Source organism: Ischnura elegans, chromosome 1, assembly GCF_921293095.1.
Source record: "Ischnura elegans chromosome 1, ioIscEleg1.1, whole genome shotgun sequence".
Classification (NCBI taxonomy): Eukaryota; Metazoa; Arthropoda; class Insecta; order Odonata; family Coenagrionidae; genus Ischnura; species Ischnura elegans.
Genome location: NC_060246.1, coordinates 88,300,899 through 88,321,966, shown reverse-complemented (window position 1 = coordinate 88,321,966; position 21,068 = coordinate 88,300,899). Strand labels below are relative to the sequence as shown.

The 21,068-nt window shown below is 36.5% G+C and overlaps 1 protein-coding gene across 1 annotated transcript in view; it reads right to left on the bottom strand.

Annotated features, from left to right (window-relative positions):
- The window catches only part of LOC124165468 (calexcitin-2), a 288,439-nt gene that overhangs the window by 98,854 nt on the left and 168,517 nt on the right, over positions 1-21,068 (bottom strand). The window contains exon 2 of the mRNA XM_046542904.1: positions 9,567-9,670. Coding sequence (XP_046398860.1) covers positions 9,567-9,624 — 58 coding nt within the window. The 5' untranslated portion in view covers positions 9,625-9,670. The remainder of the gene's footprint in view (positions 1-9,566; positions 9,671-21,068) is intronic.

Here is a 21,068-nt window from a genome sequence, read left to right as displayed (position 1 = left end):
TAAATTAATAAATATTAAATAATTTAAAATGGGATGAGAGGTTATCAGTTAGCTGCAATAAACTGGATGGAATGAAAAATTTAATGGGGAAAATCATTTTCCTCGGAAAGATCTAAAACAAGGATCCTTGAATTTGCGCCGAATGCTTTAAAATACGTAATCTACCAAGGAGCAATCTTCCCATCTTAATTATAGTTAATTCAGAAATTTTGTTCGTGGAATAAGGTCACTCGCATGCAAATTAAGGTTATGGGTCGGCAGCTAAAGTACTTAAAGCAGTCATCGAGTATTAAGGGAACGTGGTTAGAGGACTGGATATGTAATGTGATTTCTCTTTTGCAGAATCTTTCCGCAAAGAGAGAACTTGCGAGAGATTCCTTGAAGATTTAACGCTGGCTAGGCTGTGGTTGTTCCCAAAAATATGGATTAGGTAGGTTTCTACGGAGGCTGACAATTAATTCCTGGCGAAAAAAACACTCGTCAATATAATAAATTGGAATTTTATTGCTCAATTTTCCGTAGGTTTTCAAGGAAGTCAACCTATTTATGCCGCCATTGAACCTTTTGTCAGGCGTAATATTGGAATTTCTGAGTTAGGGCGCGATACGCCAAACAGGCACAGATGTGAAAAAAACATTATTAAATCTTAGTATGGCCCAATGGTACGACTTTAAAAATTAAAGCACCATTATTAGTGTCGTCAAACACATGATGTCTTTCGTGCTATCCGTAGACCCCTAAACATGCCGTCATTTGGCCCCGGACCGATCCAGCAAGATGCTTTTTGACGTGCTCTTTAGGCTATTAAGTATTATTATATGTAGTGCACGTGGCATATTCATAAAGTAAGGGCCGTTTGGTCTCAGGAAAAAATATACTCATATGACATTTTATTGACACTTTTAGTTAGCTACAAACCCACTTCACTTCTATACATTATCCCCGTTCACCTCTGAGCATTTTTCGTAACACTGCGCCAGCTTCTCTAACTCCTCTGCATAGAAACTCGCCGCCTGAGAGTTGAACCAATGGACTAAGCCACAGGCTCACACTACTGTCAAAACCCATGAGTAAATTCAAAATTTTCTATGGGAAATCTTTGACCACTCAGTCCTGAGCTTGTACATGGCGACTACTACCTCTTCTTGCCCTTGAAACAGTGGTTCGGTGGACAACATTTCGGAACCGAAGAGGAACTCGACGGTGTTGTCAATAGGTTCAACTCTCAGGCGGCGAGCTTGCAAAGGGATTAGAGAAGCTGGCGCAGTGTTTCGAAAATGCTTAGAAGTGAACGGCAACTATGCAGAGAAGTAAAGTAGGTTTTTTCAAAACTGAAAGTACCAATAAAATGAGCTTCGTGTGACTATATTTTTATTCTTTGACCTAACGACCCTTACTTTATACCTCGTATTTTAGAATTTGAATTCTGTAAGATCACTTCTTTTTATTTTGCTATCTTATTTGTCTAGTAATGCTTTTATTTTGCCTTATTGAGACATTATTTTCCTTCATAATGCTGAATCTGGCGCCATAAATGCGAAAAGCTAAACGCTTCATAGAGCTTGTCAGAACAAAAAGCTACTCCAAGCGTCTAGGGTCTATGCCACCTGGTTGGACTGAGAAACGAAAAAAAACTCGCGCTGTGCCTTACAGATCAATAGCTACCGACGTAAGGTTAATGATGCCTTAGAATCATTCTCTCGCGTATTTCCGTTCTTGAGTCCTACTCCCTCCCAACTAACGCCGTCTTTCCATCCAAAAAAACTTTTACGTAAGGCAGTAAGAATCAATGAAAGCACTCATTCTTCAATTTTCACAGTAACGAGGGACTATAATCGAGCCAACTCAGGAAACTATTCGAATTTTTATTTCAATGGAACTATTCCAACCATGAAAAAGACTCAAATGAGGATTCTTAAATAAAATTTAAAAAATATCTAATATTACTCATGTTAAAGTAAAAATTGCATCACTACCTTATTAATTAGGAAGAACTCGATGGGAAATGGCAATGTAATTTTTTAAATTTACTGCAGGTTCATGTGACCCCTTTAAATGCTGAGTAATCGGAAGGCATTCATGATAAAGCGAGTGGAGTGAAGAACAGCGTAATCAGCCACAAAAGTCGGAGACATCAGTGGGGAATGAGGCACTATTAGGTTTAAGGAATTGGGAAATGAGTGGAGATAGAGAGATGAGGAGAGGAAAATACAGACAGGGCTATAAGGAGGCGAGGCTGGAAGAGGATTAAGTCGCGACAGCGGAAGGAAGAACGTCCGGGAGACAGATGAACCGTTCTCAGACACTTTTTTTTGCCTCCCTCTTGCACGGAAGATAAAAAGCCCTTTCGTGGGTTTGGGTAAGAGGAAGTCTGAGTAAAATGTCTGGAATATCTAGAGAAGAGTTGCAGCTAGAATTAAATAAGTTATCTGAAGATTATATAGTGTGACTGAGAATATTCAAATGAAATGAAAAATAGGAGATAAAATGTTTTCATTTGACTGATGCCGTAGGAACTGAAATTTACTTTTCTAAAAATTAAACTAGAACGCAGTAACAAGAAATAAAAAATAAATTCATCTCGCCTAATCTTACTCAGACGTTGCAACGCAGTGCTTGCAACCATCATTTTGCATTATGAAAGAAGATAGAATTTCTTTGCTATCACTAGGCAGCGAACGAAATAATTTCCAGCTAAATGCACAAAAAATACCACAGTTTATCCGTCATCTATCGTGAATATTTACTCTAGCGTCTAAATTATGCATCTGCTTTGATGAGAAATAAGGAAAAAAATCGACCATCACCTTATTATTACCTGGAAATGTTGACCACTAATTTCATTGCATTATTTCTCAAAAATTACAATACTGTGACACTAAATTTGGGACTCCGAAAATTTGCAGCTTTGAAAAGTTTTATCAGGAATATCGACATGGTATCATAGCATTTCTTCTTCCTTAGAGAAAAGCTGCCCCGAAAGACTAGGTGACAACTGGCTCTCCATGTTTATCTATACATTGTATACCTATTCATCTGTCCATATCCTCTGTCTTCCATTAAGCGCAACAACGTGCCATTTCATTCACTTCCATATCTTCGGTATTAATTCACTTTCGATTCAAACAGTCTTTTTTGCTAACAGTTCCTTCTTGTCATATGACTTAGCCACAGCCATTTCCTCAACAAAAATCTCGACAGCACATACCATCGACATTACTGCTGTTAAAATTCGCCCATGTAAAATGTGAAACAGAGAGGGAAAAGAAGAAGAATGAAGAAGTGTTAGGCATGATGCGATTGGTGTGGAAAGTTGTATGATTCGAACGAAGTTGAAGCGAGTATAAAGCGAGAGGATTATAAAAAACTGCATTAGAGGCAAAAAAATATTTTGGTAGAGGGAAGAATTTAGGGAAATGGGTAATGGGAGGGGAGGGAGGAAGAGAATAGGATTCACTGATTTATATTGAAGCAGAGTAGATGTTACTGGCAATCGAATGGGGAGTTGAACGTGGCGATGGGGAACAGGTGAGGTGATTCGTAAAAGACTTCATGTAAACCTACCTTATGCTTTTAGAATATCTCTAAATTTATAAAATTCTAAGGGACAGCAGACTTTAGGTCTTGCAAACAAATGTAAACATAGACGTTTTCTCTCTTAAATTAAACTGATACAATATTGAATGAAGCATTATTACGATAAAACATGTAAATGCAAAACAAACTAGATGTGCATATAAAAAATAGCAATCTGAGCTCATTTATTCCACATAAAGCTGGCACAAAAGTACAACAAGAAGAGACAATTCATGTGTAGCAAGTGACAAACACATGCGTATTCTCAACTTTTCCATTCTAATACAGAGGAGGATGAGAGGTTTTAAACATAGAATGAATAGGAGTAAGTTTTACAGACAATTGAACAAGAAAGCTCAATCTCAGGTGGGAGGATAAGCGGCTTGATTCTCAAAATGCTCCATGTAAACCTTATTTAGGCAGTAAAATCTGTTTGAAAAAATTCTCTCCGAGAACACATTGGGTAAGAGAGGAGACACAGGAGGTTGAGTGTAATGAAAGACAGGGTGGATATGAGAAAAAAATAGAGAAAGAACGACGACGAAAAGTCGGCGCCTCTCGAAAACGTAATAAAAAAACAAATAATGGAAGTAAACACACAACCACACTGACGTCTCCAACTCGAAAACTGTTTACGCTCAGCCCTTGTGATAATGCCAAGAGGCGATTGAGATGGAGAGGACTGAGTAGGAGGCAGACGGCATAAGAGAGGAGATACGCTCATCAGTAAAAGGGGGAAGGGCGAGGATACCTTTGTCGAGAACTGCGCATTCTTGAGAGGAACTTGAAAATCATCGAAGTTGCTCCTCAGGACTCGAAAGCGAGGAAATTTCTGGAATACCCACTCATATGAAGGGGCAGGAGAGGGAAAGTTGCGAACATTGGGGATGAAGCACGTAATTCTTACGACGAAATGATGGAATGTCTTCTTTAAGATGTTTGGAACCAGAGGGAACGGAAAGCATCCTCCTCGGCCTCGTAAGGTATAGTTTCCGATTTTTTAGTTTATCTAGAATTCCAACTATTAAGGTAGGTTTCCATGGAGTACTAAAGAAGTGATCTGGGAGCCTTCCAGCACTGCCTTCTTCAATTCACTGTAAGGCCAATTCCCTTTCATTCTATGCAAATATCCTATTCTCTACCTTCCCCTTCCTTGTTTATCTAACATTCTACCCTCTAGCACAGTTTTCAACATCCCCTCACCGCTAAGTACTCCTCTCATCCATATCTTCTGTACCCTCCGTATCTCATCTAAAAGTTGCCCCTCCTCACCCAACATGTCCAGCACTTCGTCTTTTCTCCCCCTTTCTGTCCATTTCACCTTTTCCATTCTCCTCCATACCCACATCTCAAATGCCTCCAATCTTCTCTCGGCCCTCCTTCCTCAGTGTCCACGTTTCCGCATCGTAGAGAGCTACACTCCAGATCAAACTCTCCACTAACCTTTTCTTTAAACTCTCTAATTTTTTATTTGATTAGAATAAAAACTGCTGATGAACGGGATAACATAATTCTTTTTGAGGGAATTCTTCCGCAGAATTGTTCTCACCCATTCACAATCTAAGAGATATCTTTATGATATATATATATTACGATAAGTCTAAATTTAAAAGAGCGGTATTTAAAATCATAATCATTATTAGTGAACATCCGATGATTGATTTGACGCAGCTCTCCATACCTCTCTCCTAACCGCTAGCCTTTTAGTGTTAACAGGCATTTCTTTCCTTTTACATTCTTTAATACCTGTCCAATCTAACTCAGATGAGGCCGTTCCTTGCCCTTCTTCTCTTCCACCTGTCCGTCTTTCGACGATTGTTTTCATGAAGCCATCATTCCGAATTATTTCGGAGATGCCATAGCAAAAAGAAGAAAAATATATGTCCTAGAAATTTTCAGGAACTAACCGTGATGCACGCGGCATCATCAGGCGACGGAAATAAAAAGGAAGCAATGTGCATATGCTGAGAGCTCGGGGACTCTCATTGAGCTCATCATTAGTACGGCAGACACTACATCTCCCTCTCGCCAACGAAGGACAAGACTAGCTAAGAAAAAAAATAAATCCCCTCATTTCTCCCATGTGAAAGAACAAAACCTTGGAGGATGAGAAAAAAAATTGAAGCATGTCTAGGAAAAAAAAAGAATGCAACCAGACGTATTTAGTACCTGAACAAGAAATATTTAGGTTGAGTTCAATTGTTCAGGTCTGGGAATAACTCACCGTGGATGCAAGGCAAGTTTTCCCACCATCGCAGAGGGCTCGTAATTTTTAGCGCTTCACCCGCCAGATGGCAGGCAGCGCGGAGGTAGAGAATCATAAATGCAAGCGAGGGGGATTGCAACGGCTTACGCCTGAGGCGGGAAAAGAAGACACGATGCAGCCACCAACGCCGGCCGCGACGGAGTACCACGAAGCTCGCGCGAGACTCACTGTTCCCTTGCGAGACAATCCGTTTCCGCCTTTCTCCGTCTTTGCATGAACGTATTATCCGACAGAAAGAAATGCAGCGCCGAAGTGTGGGAGAAGACCAGAATAATTCCGCAGTTGCGGCTACGCATATGACAGACCCTGGGGTGAAGACTATAGGTGGTGGCGGAGATATGTTAGGATTGGGAGGATAAATACTAGAGTAGCACAAAGAGATTTGCGAGGAGATAATGGTAAGGAAATTTTAGAGTGCAAGGAGTAGCTATCTCAAACCTGTAAGCAGAAAAATATTACACGTGTGTAATATGTAAAACTTCTGAGTGCTAAGATTAAACTTTGTATTTTATCTGTCAGCTTGGATAGCTATTTTATATATATTAAAAAAATATAATATTATTTATCTGATTATAGCGCGATTATTTTAAAGAAAATTCAAGAAAGCTTAGCTGGGATTCAGAGAGGTATTCTTTGGTGAGAAAAAATAATGTATAGTAAATTTATGTATCAGAAATTAATTTGTACACATACTGTCACTTTGTTTGCCCCCGACAGCTTCGGTTTATACCACATTTTGTACAAGTACATTTCCACGATAAGTAAAAAATAAATAGAAAAAACAGCCTACCGAATCGGCTACACTCTTATCACCTTTGAACACATAAACTCCCAAAAAGAAAGAGCGATAGAAAGGTGCGGATGTAGTTGCAATGGGTGAGCAGCTAGGGCCAAAAAGGACTGGGCACATAGCCATACGCCCTAAAGGAAAATGATGAGAACGATAACCTTTACAGAAGCAGTATATAATGGGAATAGCGATAAAAATTGCACCTATGTGTGCTCATGACAGGGAAATGATAAGGAAGAGATGTAGAGCGTGGAAGCCTCGTATTTCGCTTATGGTGCATTTCAATAAAAAAAGACGGAATAGAACGGAAATGTATCAATTCAACTTCGTATTTAACTCCTAAATAGGCAAAAATACATTAATAGCAAATATATATTAGTACTATAAACTAACCATCTACAAAAAAGGATAGCAATGATTCATTTTTACCGCAATATTTTTGTTGCAGCCTTAAACAATATATTAATTAAAGTAAGGTATTTAAACATGATGGTAAATGAAATACCAATGAAAGCCATGAGGTAAATTAAGCTCTCTTTATAAAATTTGCACAAAAATATCTCATAAAGAGCATTTTGACTTCTTCGTGAAATCATCTTTTAAAATAATAATTAAAAACTAAACTATAAAAATATATTTGGCGGTGAATGAAAATTTTAACAGGATCACTTATAAATAATACTTCATTTTAATTTTTTGAAAAGTATGAGATATGAATTAACTGAAAAAGTAATTAGTACGTCCTTGATATTACAGACATTACTCAGCGATGGGAAAATCTTCCCCTACAGCTCATCATCGCCATTCAAAGATGAACAAGGAAAATTTAAGAGTATAACTTAGAACTCAGTAATTACCCAGTGTATTTATTCGACTTTCTATTGCAATATATGCTTATTATATTAATGTAGCGTAGAAAAGGTACCGTATTTTTCTAAATATAATAACAAACATTTATTAAATGGACGTTCAAGAACCTTTTCTCTCTGATGTTTCAAAATTTAATGTACCTTTAGGAAGTGCTGCCTCTGAAATTGGCATTAAAATCCTCCTCTATTTTTATGACATTGAGACCTTCTTTATTACATTCCTACTCCCTGCTATTAGACCAAAAAAAACTAACCCTTTCATAGCTATTATTTAAGCCAGCAATGCGTTGAAATTATTGGTTTGATATTGCCGCTGCTCCCCCTTCTGCGACTGAAATTGGAAACTTTTTACGCTCCAATTCCTAAATATCTCGACCAGGAAAGAAGAGATGAATTATATTCGTACCAGTCATCAACCAAAAGTGTACCCGATAATCCTCCACTGCGAGGGTGAGTTGGATTTGTAGAAACTGGCAAAATAAAAAAAAACGCGAAGCATTGATAAAAAAGACCGTTTGAGCATAAACCTCCCATTAAAAAGAGTCGCAATTTAATCTCCTAAGCGACCATAAAACTAGGCGGTCGGAATTGGGATTCACCAACGCGCTGCCATGCAATGATGGCCTACTTCTGTCTCTTGAGCGCGCGCCGCGGCGTGAGAGAACGCCGTACTGGATATGAATCAAAAGCGGCGCTATTGAGTGAGTTTTATCGCTTAGGGTTAAAGAGAAGAGTTATAAAAAACAAGCAAAGTCTCAACACACACTCATATGCATGCACATTTATGCATGAGACCGACCATTAATACGACATATACGCAAAGGTAAAGTACCTTCACTGCTTGAAGCCGTACGAATCCACGTAAATACAAACCCATGTGCTCACTCGCATTTCGATATTTTAATACTCTTACATATCCACCGCGAATTTCTGCCACGCGAAGGGAAGATGGAAAGACTTTGCGGATGTTCTCGCTTGAATTAACATCCAATTATCCTGTATGAATGTTTTTTGGTGATGTCTCTAATCCTGACCACAAAGTAATGCCGTCGGACAAAACCACGATCCACACAAGGCCCTACTCCGCGGGATAAATTCACCATAGAAAAGGCAATTGTATTCAGTGAAGCGATAAAAGGCGGGCTGGATAGTGATCGCCATATAATACCCGAGTAGGTATGCCACAATGTTTTGGCTCAAGAAGGATGGGAAAAAGTTAAAGAAATCACTTTTTACGAAATCAACAGGACTGCTTTCAGCTATCGATATGTAACATATATTATTTATAAAAATCTTTCATGATGGCAGTAGCTACAGGGAATGGAAGGGCAAGCATGTAAGAATTTACAATTCTTTTTTAAATTCTTGCAAAAAATCAATTCATCATGATCATATAAGATCCAGATAAGTAGGCAACAGATTGTTTACCTGACACGACTTCTTAAGAGCAAACGTGAGTTATTTATGAACAAGATAAGAAAATATAAAGCGTTGATGTTTTTGCACATGTCTGATATTTTTTCTGTAGTTAGCCATCATTCAATAGAGCTTGATAGAAGAGTTTATAAATTTGTTGTGTCCTTCTGTGAGAAAACTTAAGAAAAACAACCGATGAGTCATTTAACTGTGCAATGATATGATTTGACAGAATAGATAGTGTCAGACAAATTACTGTGTCACTATGTATGGCATGTATTTTCATCTAAATAGGAATATTATCAGCCTATTTTTTAATACAAAAATGTAAGACTATGTTTATCATAAATCGCCACTATGGAGTTATTTGATGTACCTTGGAATAATCATTCCCAAACTAATTCGACTCCAAATCTGTCCGTTGCTGATAATCAATTTGTTACACGTTAACGGTTAGTTAAAAAAACATTTTTATTCTATTCTCTTTAAATCAACGATAACCGTATTGAGGGAAGGGTTTTCTATCATATAAGAACTTGTGGTGAACAAAACTTCAAGCAAGCTCGGGGCAGTACACGAGGGCCGCTTGTAGCGGTGCTGCTCCGTGTTTACCTTCAACCAAAACCGCCAGTTTGATGAAAACACTTACCGAAGAAGACGTTGAACACGTAGAGGAGTTTCTTCTTGCGGAAAGCAGAGATGGGCATCTCGACGGCTGGCGGAGTGCGGCCTCAGACGAGCGACCGTAGAGCCCTGCAGCGGAAGATCAGACAACTACGTGAGATTGTTAGCAGAGGGTAAGGGTCTTCAAAGGAAATGGTGGGATGGGGTGGAATTGGGAATAAAAAGGTCTCACCGCAATTTGGCTGGAGCGCAAGGGGTAAGGGGTGAAGGGGATGGGGCGAACTCACTTGGTATGCGATTTAATATCATTTAGCCACAGGCCCACGTGCTAGTAGGGAGGAACCCCTAGGGTATTTTAACATATCATTGAATACTTTGAATTAGGAAACAATCGTAAAATATATACACTACTACTATGAAAAATTTCCTCATTAAGTTTTAAATGAATGTTTAATTCATGAAGCAGACATTGTAACGTAAATCATGAAAAAAGTTGAATAGGAAGAGTAAATCATGGTTCCTCAGGCTACAATGTCGAGGAAAAGAGATAGAATCAGAAGAACCACGGAATACAATTTCTTTACAAAATTTTTTCCAGCCAAGGATAACTTGTAGATGAATATCAAAGATGAGCAGTAATCGGAGGAAGGGTGGCTTAAAAGAATGAACATTTTTGAGTAAAATTTTGTATTCAATGTATTACTGCTATTACTCTTGTTACGCTATGTTGTACATATTCCAATAATATCAATACATTATTGACATAATAATGAATCACTACATTTATGTGATTCTAACACATTTCAATTTCTTATTCTTATTGGTTAAACTAACAAAATATCTCGCATTGAATAATTAGTAATAGCGTGAGTATATCGAAATTTTAACGCATATGCCAATGGAATAAGTGTTAATATCTTAGGTAATAAATTTTAAGTAAATTGTAAAACACAATGCGCTACAAAAATCAAATGTACATGGGTGAAAAAGAAAATGAAACGACTACAAAAACCCAAAGATGGGGTACTGGAGGCGGCAAAATATCACAAGATATAATTTTAATAAATCCTATATTTGTAAAGTAGTATTTTAGGATATTTTTTAAATATTCCATTTGTTTATTAAATGTATATATTTATTTAATTCATGAAAAATATACATAAAATAAGTCTATGGGAAATATATCATTTTAGGCCTGTAGTCTTTATAAGCTATTTTCATTGTATTATAACTCACAATAGTAAAATATTCCATAAAAAAACAGAATCTGTAACCCTTAAAACTTTATTCCAAAGACGGCTAAGACAATACGCACCATTAACACAGAGTAATTTTAAGAGAAGGTATATTACATTAGTAGAGAAACGGTCTTAATAATATTGTTCTCTATCATACCATAAGATTTCAGTCATCAAACACCTAATATGAAAATATAAATATTAGGCTAAGAAAACAAAACATAACTTAGATCATTAAACTTATAGGGGAATCATTTTCAATTCTAAATAATACACCCATGAAGTTTCATAGAGTTGATGAAAAATACTGTAGCCAGGCAGAAAATGTACAGTTGGAAAGAATTTCATGAGAATGAGCCGGGAAAATTAGGAAAGAATGAAATAAAATTTACTTCCTTTAGCAGTGTAAATTCCTCCTGACTTCATATTCATTTAAAGATGTCGTAAGATAATTTGCAAAAATCCACCACTTGACACAGATAATTTCCATGTGGACGGAACTAGGATGTAGATTGAGGAGAGGTGGATTTGTTGGGGAAACTCGAGTATCCCTTTAATCGAGGGAACGAAGGGTTGAGTGATGATTGTGAGAGGATGATCGAGAGGCCATGAAAAGAGCAGACGGGAGTGCTTGGAAAGAGCGCGGGGCGGGTGATCTGGGCTGAAAGGGAAAACGATCATCGACCGGGTGTGTGCACCAATATAGCACCCGCCCGAGAACATGAAACAATCCCACTCCGATGTGTGCGTGCCCACTTCGATACGAAATTTCTCAACGGAGACAGCGAGGGAAAAAAAGCATAATCCGCTGAGTGGGGAAGGGGGAGAGTTTTTATAATGGGAAAGGCGCTCCGGCATAAAATTGTAGAGGAATGCAAAATTTATTATAGACAGCAGTTTAATCCATGTCATTAAATGTCTTTTTAATTATATGTGTATGAATATAAAGGTGATGGTGACGGTTAAAATTATATACGTGCTGCACAAATTCATAGAAGAATCTCGGAAAATGGCATATTTTATACGAATCATATTTTTTACTTCTCACGATAATTTTTAGCGTTATTTAGCAATAATTATTAGCAAAAAACTCATAAGCAATATGTTTCACCTTAAAGCCGCGGAAAGTGATGGAAGTGGTTTAAGGTAAAGCTTTCGTGGTTTTACTGACAGATAATAGTGCTATGTGGTACATTATCATAAAACCGAGATATGGTGGCTTCTTTTTCATCAATAGCTAGTTCTAAGAAAGCCTCCGCATTAATACAAACATTTCATTTTTTTATTTGTATCACCAAGGAGTAAGAGAGATGGTGTATTTTGTGGTACTACAAACGCATGCTCTCTGCCACCACAGGTAGCTGTGCATACGGCCAAAATAGGAAAACTAAGAAGTTACACTGTCTGTCCCAACCCAGTACTTCTGTGACATGAAGGATTAAGAAGGTGAAAGTATGTATCAATAATCATTTTATAAAAAATAAAAATATTTTAAGGATTTTATTCCACCATTTTCATTTGCATGAATATATTCATGTAAATGAAAATGGTGGCACAATGTTAAGGCATTGGACTCAGGTTTCCATTATTTTGCAAATGAGTGGAATGATGTCCCAATCAGTACTCAGAGGTCATCCCTCTTGACAAAAGATCAAACCGAAGTAAGGATGTCGACCAGAAGAATACTCATTGTGAAAAGTATTTATAAATGAGTATTAAGCGGATATTTACCCATGGCCAGCGTAGATAGCCAACATATGGACGCTTGTTGGAGGTTTTTGCACGATTAGCATTGATCAGGAAATTAGAGAGTTAAGAAGGACACATTATAAGAACTCTAAATATAACATAGACAGCCATCAAAATTAATATTTTTCCACAGTATTTTGGAGTAAAAAATGTCTTTAATGAATCACCTACAGCCCCTCGATTATCACAATGATTTAACCAGCATTGACAATCTTCTTCCCAGTACAAGAAGCTCGAATAGAAAGGTTATAATTTTTATTTTGGTCATACTTACACGGTATTTCAAAAATTATGGGTATTTACCTGGGGTATGAAAATCATGATATTTACCCTGGGTCTAAAATAACTTGCTATTTTCCTTCTCTAACATGATTGGTGCGCCTCCCTTTATAAAAGGGCACCAAAGGAAAATGTCAAAGGGGTTCCGAGTGGTGCGAATACGCTTGACCCCTCCTTCCTCTTCATATTCACTCACACTAGCGATGGGGAGAATGCACGCATGTACTTTAACGTCCGGGGGTAGTCCATCATCACCGGAGCGATGAGAGCTTGTTCCGGACGAAAAATGAAAGCATTCCTCCCACTCCAGCTTGGGCCGCTGGAATTGGAAGTTGTTCAACGGATCTATCTGATGGGCGTATTGACGTAAAAAAAAACTCGATACAGTTGACGTAAATAAAATTATTTCTTGTGTCCATAATTCATAAATTCTTTAATATTTATAAATCGTAATAATATCTCACCCAAAAAATATTGTGCTCCCCCGTAATAAAGTGGTCATTATAGATATAACCCAGAGCGTTGGGTTGCCCATGCGAGGCATTTCATGGAGATGGATGACATTAATGTTGTTATAATAATTGCGAATTTTATTTAAAGTTAAGTCCTTTCACAATTAGTGTTGGTCCTATTAAAACTAAATTGGTTCTTTAAAGAGGACCTAGTAAATGTTAAGCGTTATTGCTAATAAAATCATCAACTCGTTTTCAAGTTCCATTTCCACAGGATAGCTACTCCTAAAATTGAAAGGTTTCAGTAGTTACGATCAAAAGTTGATTTGCTACTTATCAAGGAGTACACTAGTAAGCATCAATCAATTACGGACCTGTCAAAATTGACAAAGGGCACGAAAAAATTTCATAAAACGCTCAGGCAATCCGACTCAATTTAAGAAAATCCATTGAATTTATAATCATGCTTGTATACTATACTGCAGTCAACAGTGAGAAGTAGTTTCGATAATATGTGCCATAACCATTAAAAACTCCCTAAGATGTTGGTGACATGTGAAATAAAAGAGGAGATAAACTTTAACCAAGCACATGAAGGACTTAATAATTTAGCCGATATTTGAAGGCATGCAGTTTGACCGGATACGAGCTATCACGGGAATATTACGGGCGCAGGAACCGAGTGTGCTTGTTTAAGCCGCGTTGATACGCTCAGCCTTTTTGGGCAAAAGCGTGCAAGACAAGACTTTTGGAGGGAAGGCCATTACGTAGGATCCTAAAATTACACATGCTAACGGACTCCGTCGACAAAGGGCCTCTCTCCAAAGGATTCGCCTTTCCGTTACACGGGTAGATGGGCTAAAAATCCAGACGTGTAAGCAACCGTGGATCCTTTCGTGCGCATTTTTCTCCTGGACACACTTGAAGCACGCTGAATCTTTACTATTCATTGACTCATTCCAGGGAAATCATAAAAGGAATGTAAAAGAGAGAGGCCTTGGTGAACCACCACTAAAGAAAAACATTTGAATAATAAGGAGCAGGAAAAGGAATTACGTAAGATATCTAGTTACACCTTCATTCTGCATATTTGATCGAATTTTAAAAAAAATGAATCAAGAAGCGATGAATATATATAGATATTTTGATAGCATATCGTACCATATCGTACTAGATATTTTGATAGCATAACCTTTTCAAGTACAGAGAGATATGAAATTTTTAAGACGAAAATAATGAAAAACAAGAATTTTTGACATATTTTTACTATTAAACATGAAAAATGAATCATTCGAAAAACGAATGACTGAGAAATTGAAATCTACTTCATATCTGCAGCAAATTCAGGAGACAAGAATGCCATGTTTTCCTATGTGCTAACATATAGAATGTAAATTCCTCATAAAGGAAGGAGTTATATCATTCATAATTGTTTATCAAGAAATTAACGAAGGAGACAAATAGAATGGTATATTATTAAAGAACCAAATATGTATTAAGGAAATTATTTTAATACCATGTGTTCAATTGTTTGGGGTGAAAAGTATTTCGCGGAAAAGAGAATTTTTTTGGAATAAAAAAAACACGGATGATAAAAATAAAACATTTAGTGTAAGGCTAAATTATTCAATCTAAAAAACTTTGAGTAAATTGAGACAATTTCGCAAAAAAACAGCCATAATTATCCTTCCAATGAATGAAACGTAATATGCAGCATCACAATGGTAAAAAAATAAATAGCTTGTAAAACAAAGGTATCAAATCACCATCATTAAATTACGATATAAAAACATGGCATTCGTCAAACAAAGGGATCGGGGTATGCCAGTAAATCAAAGAAAAAATTCGTCTCAAAATCTGCTCTGAAAGTTATTGTTTGGACAGAGGAAAAAAACTTACACCTAAAAAAATTCCATTTGATAAAATTGTGTGCACACTTTGTCCAGTCGAATGACGCATTGCCTCTTTTTCTGTCCGGAATGTAGTTCGTTTGATCGTTGATGACCTAGCCTTCGGCAATGAAATTTAACAGTGAACCGAAAACCCTGTGAAGTATAAATAAACGTATCCAAAATAACAAGCCGAATTTGTTTCACAAAAAGGTTTTTCACCGTATATACCAAAGCAATTGAATCCTTAAATAACCGTGAGATCGAAATGCATCAACGTACTTTCAATTTTGTTTTCACGGATCGTTTATCATTATTGAAAATATTTATCTCGTAATTTGCTTGTTGATTGGCTACGTGAGGGATAAATTTTTAAAATTCATCCCACAGGAATAAATTACTAAAATGTTATGTTTTCATACGAAGTCATCCGCGTAATTGTATTATTACATCATACTCTGAATCCAATTACTCATCAACGGGCCCAGAAAAACGACTATTATGTAATATGCAAATCCTGCCTAAATAATATTAAGACACAAATGCGAGTACGACTTTTTAACAAAAAATTGAATATATATTTCCAACGTGTAAGTAGACGTGAGGTACCACGTATCAGATAGCGGGAATATCAATATTCTCACACAGGAATTCTCAGAATTCGTCTAATTTGAAAGGAATTCATCAAGGCTTTTCTCCAATGCTTTCAAAAAATATAAAAATCATGAACTATAAGAATTAGGAGGAGGAAATTTTAATAGAACACATTATCGCTTTTTGAACGATGAAATATTAAATGGAGTCATTTCATGAGTTTACTCTTTCGTTACTTTAGATTTCAATTATTATAGTAACACACAAACATCTGCAAGAGGTGTTTAATATTATTTGCATAGCAATAATTTCCGATGACCATAATTTTATGGAACTAGAAAAATTACTGCTCTCAACAAGAATCAATTTGCACGTGTAAGTGTAAGCAGATGAAAAGCCGTATGATACCGATTCCAGTATTGGCATGAAATTCAAATTTACTGACAATTATAAAGTATTTACAGTCAAAACAGAGATCGCTGATCGCAACAAAACTATAATGGTTTGCTTGATAATTTGCTTTTATTTGCTTTATTTGAACTTGCTTTACTATGACATTTTGACGATGAAAACGGACGAGATAGCATTTAGAGTATTTTTTTATATTTAAAAAAAGATGACAAAATATTCGATCCCATGGAAGCTTAAAATATTATCTAGGATGTATATTTCAATCTTTTGTGGGTCAATGATATTTAAGGTGTAAAATATTAAGAGATGGCTATGGATAGGTATTGAAGAAACTCAAGAAAGCAGGGATATCCTCCACTACAGTAAATATTTGTAGTGCCTTGTCCAAGTGGCACGAGAGATAGCACGAGTAACGTGTACATGTTAGTTGCTATAGAAATTGTATGTTTATTCCAGATAATTTTGAAATCTTAGCATAAAAAGCAGGCATGATCTAATTTTTTTCTAAATCTAAAAGTTCAAACTAAATTACGGGATTTTCAAACTGTACTATGATTATGAATATCATTCACTTGTTTTATACAAACTTTACATAACTTAAAAAAAAACAATGAACACCAATATTGAAGATTCAAGATGATTTTGTTTTTACAATTTGTTTAACTGAACTAACATTTCAAAAGTCTAATAAAAAAAGTCATTTTGGCTTTCGCAAAGTCACAAGCATGCCACTCTGAGGAACTCTCGTGCTTTGGCCGAAAAGGTACCTATAAAAGAAAGTTTCCGTGCTATTACCGTCGTTATCGAGAAAAGCGATACTCGGCGATAATCCTGCCATCGTGGAACCATGCAAAACTAATTTCATCCTCAAAGGAGGAAGCCTTTAAAAGAGAATGGCAAATAAGCTGCTTGACTGAGTATCAGACTCAAAAGACTGCGAGAGAAGAGGGAGAGGAGGACAGTTTGGTGAAGAACTGACATCGCGGGGTTGTAGAGGAATGGGATTTTTCGCAAAAAAAAGGATAAGAAATTATAATGAAAGCGGAGAATAAAGCGGAGAGTACAGGGAAGAGAAAGAAGGAAAGAGAAAGAGGGGAAAGAAGCGGGATACTTAAGAATTCTCCCGGTTCCAACATCGCCTCTGCGTCGGTATCCCCGTGCCGCTCACACGACCGCGGCGCATCCATAAGCAAGTGAGCCGAGGGTGGATATCGCAGGCCGGCCTAAGAACACTTGCCCGTCCGTCGACGTCCGTCCTTTGTGATTCGAAAGATACGAAGTGGGAGGACGGAAAAGAGTGACGCAAAGGTAAGCAACGGAATGACTTATTTTGTGTGCCTTTGCGAAGGGGGTGTACATACTTGCATGCAGGGCCATTCAGCCAAGAGAATGAAAGTGGAAACTCGCAAAAAGAGTCCACGCTCACTGGACTCGCATGCGGAGGTCAAGGCAACAGTAGAAATAGTTTTTATAGAGAGATAGAGAGGGAAAGAGAGGGAAAGTTCCAAAAGAAAGTTATCATGTCCACGATTTAATACCGCATTCATTGATAAAAACGCTATTCTCCCGTATTTAACCAGAGCATTGAGACTTTATGCGCCCAAAGATACACGAGGCTTTAAATTATTATTTTTTTATAAATGATGGCATGGTCGTAGATGGTGGTACTTTCCAGAAGCTAAAAGTCAATACTCTCATCTGGCAAAAATATTTAAATATAAACACGTGTATAAAATTTTTTTAGTGTCCCTTTTTCTGTGTTTACATATTTCTTTGTTTAAGATCTAATTATTTATTCATGTATGTGTCATCGGTAGAAGCGTTTACTTTAAGATTGCTTATACATGAATTCATGCATATAGTGAAATTACAATTAAATAATTCTTTTTTCATAACGTAAGTTTTAGAATTCATCACCTCAAAATTCAAATTAAATCAAATACCTATAGATCAACAATTAGATGTTGCAACACAGCAATGAGGACATTGGAATATCCAATTTTCACAGATGAGATGTCATTATTGGGAAATGTTGAGACGTATTTGCTTCAAAAATTAATTTTCTAAAAATAACTCATGAATTACGATGAGTATTTTCTATTTATTGGGAGGGCAAAATGATGAAATATATTGGGAAAATGGAGAGAGATATCCACGAATGCGGGCCATGAGAAAATAAAACGGCAAACTGAAATTCGTATCGATTGCAGGGATTCAGCAAACTACTGTTTGGACAGCTAATGAGGGCGCGGTTGAGTCGGGAGTGCTTCGCGTCATTATTTTAAATTTGTGCGAACATAAATCCGAAAAAATCCCCAACTACGAATTCATTCCCATAGATAATGCCGTGTATCATTTCGCCCTAAAATACCACGTTTTCATCCGTCGCTAAAAAACCTAAGTTAAAGCCGCACCCACTGGATAAAAAATATTCCATCCAAAATACGATAAATGGTAACTATTTTCGACAAAGAAAAGGCCACGGATATTTCTGCTACGGCATCCGATCAGCTTCAGAATTTATCCAATTACAAAAAATGAAAATCACGAGCATTGTTTTATCCTACCAGCATGCAGGTGCATTTTTGTCGCAGCATCATTTTCCCTCATGGCTAAGATAGAAAAACATTTTCGCTTCATGAGGCATAAATAAACTATCTAGCACAACGGCATTCATCACTGGGTGCAACGCAAAAAGAATGAGGTGCGGGTGACATGTACCGAGACCCCGCTTCTCGGCTCATTATTCCGAGATTGTGAATACGGCGGTCAAGGTAAGGGCGGCACGGAATTCTCCCAGAATACCCAGGTCACGGAAACTAGACTAACATAAGCATATCACTAGGAAAGCATAGTTACACTTTTTAGTGCAACATTATTATTTTTGGGGTCTAGTCTGAAATTATGACCAATAAATTATGATATATATTGTGGCCTGGACAAAAAATTTGCCTTTAAGAACGATTACGTTAATGACGAAAATTTAAAGATAAATATGTTGTTTGCTCAAAACTATATGGACACCAATGTAATATATTTAAGAAGGAAACACATTTCATAACATTGAATTAGTGCCAATACCATGGATAAATAATTATTAAACATTCTCTGTAGCTTCGGTATGACTGATTATCTTTTTAGTAAACGTTTCAAGCAAAAAAGTTTCTGTATCACGAATAAGATTTTGTTAAGATTATAATTATAAGACAATTTTTATGATACACGCTTGGAAAGTAAAAAATGTGTGATTAATGTGTAATTGTGATTTAAAAACTATAACAATCACTGTATCAGGAAAATATTGGCATTTTATGAGAAATTATTTACAATCTCACATAAATAGGCGTATGTACACAAGGGCATGAAACTGCTACTATATTCTTACTAACTCCTGTTAAATATCGTAAATTATATTAAAAACATCTTTTATAATCAATAAACTTGATAGCGCCTATGCCTACCTAAATTTAGGTAGAAAAAATATCCAGGGGAAATTTTACGAGGTTGTCTCTGACTACACTATATATTTACTCCAATGTCCACTGCTCTTTTCAACTAATTATTATTGAAAAAAACTACGTTTATATTATTATAAAAAACCTAGATCCACAGCTGTTTTGAATTAGGTCATAGAGGAGATTTAGAATCTAGGCTGTGAGTTGAATTTGTAAAGAAGCGGTTTTTTGTACTTCGAGGTGAGGAAGCTTCGAAGTAAATGTGCACCTTGAGTAACTTGAGCATGCACTCTGCAAAATTAAGTTAACTCATTTGGCTTATTAATTGCAAATCCTTGGACACAATCTCTGTGAAGTTCAAGCCTGAGAGTTCTTTTAAAGCCGGTCAATATACAATTTAGGAAGGTGGACATCACCAAGTAACTATTTAATTCCAGCACATAATGAAGACCATAGAACCAAATTATTAAATCTATCAATAGAAATCGGTGCAAATCTCATTTTGGCATAATATTCAGGAGCTAAAAGACGATGAATAAAGCTTGAAAATGAAAGTTCGGAGTCAAGTACAATGGAAAACATTTTATAGCAACCCTTATAAAACGCTCCGTTTAAAACTGATAGCTATTATAGAAGTAGGCCATATTATTCTATATCTGAAAAACCAAATGAAGGTAACGGATATGAAGTTTTACGGTTCTAAAGATGGATATATAGCGTAGAAATAAACCATAAAGGCCATAGATTTAGTGGAATTCATGATACGATTTTTAAAAAAAATGTAAAAATTGATGGGAATAACAAAGCTATGAGCAATGACAAAGAAGATTAAGCTAATCGAATATTGAATAAAGACAGCCTATATAGTACAATAAAAAGCCGCAACCTCAGGGAAAGAAAATAATCTTTGCGTAGTACTCTCATGTAACCGTGTAAAAATCGAATATTTATAATGATCGCCTTCTTTTTACGGCATATCTCAGTTGATGCAAGCACATGGAACTCTCTTGATTGTATTTAATTCACACCCAAGAGCTTCCTTTCACATTTCGACGCGTTTTACCTCCCAGAGTCATTTCCACATCACCCAGGAACTAATTTCTTCACGTTCCTTATCTTTTCGCTCTACATTATTTTCCATCTGTATCTCGTTCTGGGATCCTCCATAGAGAAAAACTCTATATTGTACTGATGAATATTATGTACTGATTTTCAATTATATTTTCCTTTATTTTTCCTTACAGCTTATTTGCTCCTTTTCTTATCTTTATACTCATGTTATTTCCATTTGCAACGAGCACATCTTCCATAAGTCTGCGCCATGCATAAATGTAGATATGATAGAATAATTTTCATCAAATAGTCGTCCTTTAAAAAGATTTACTGATTCTCAGATCCGTATAATTGCCTTTAAAATTATGGCAGACATAAAAATGCTGTGATCAGTAAAATCTGGGAAG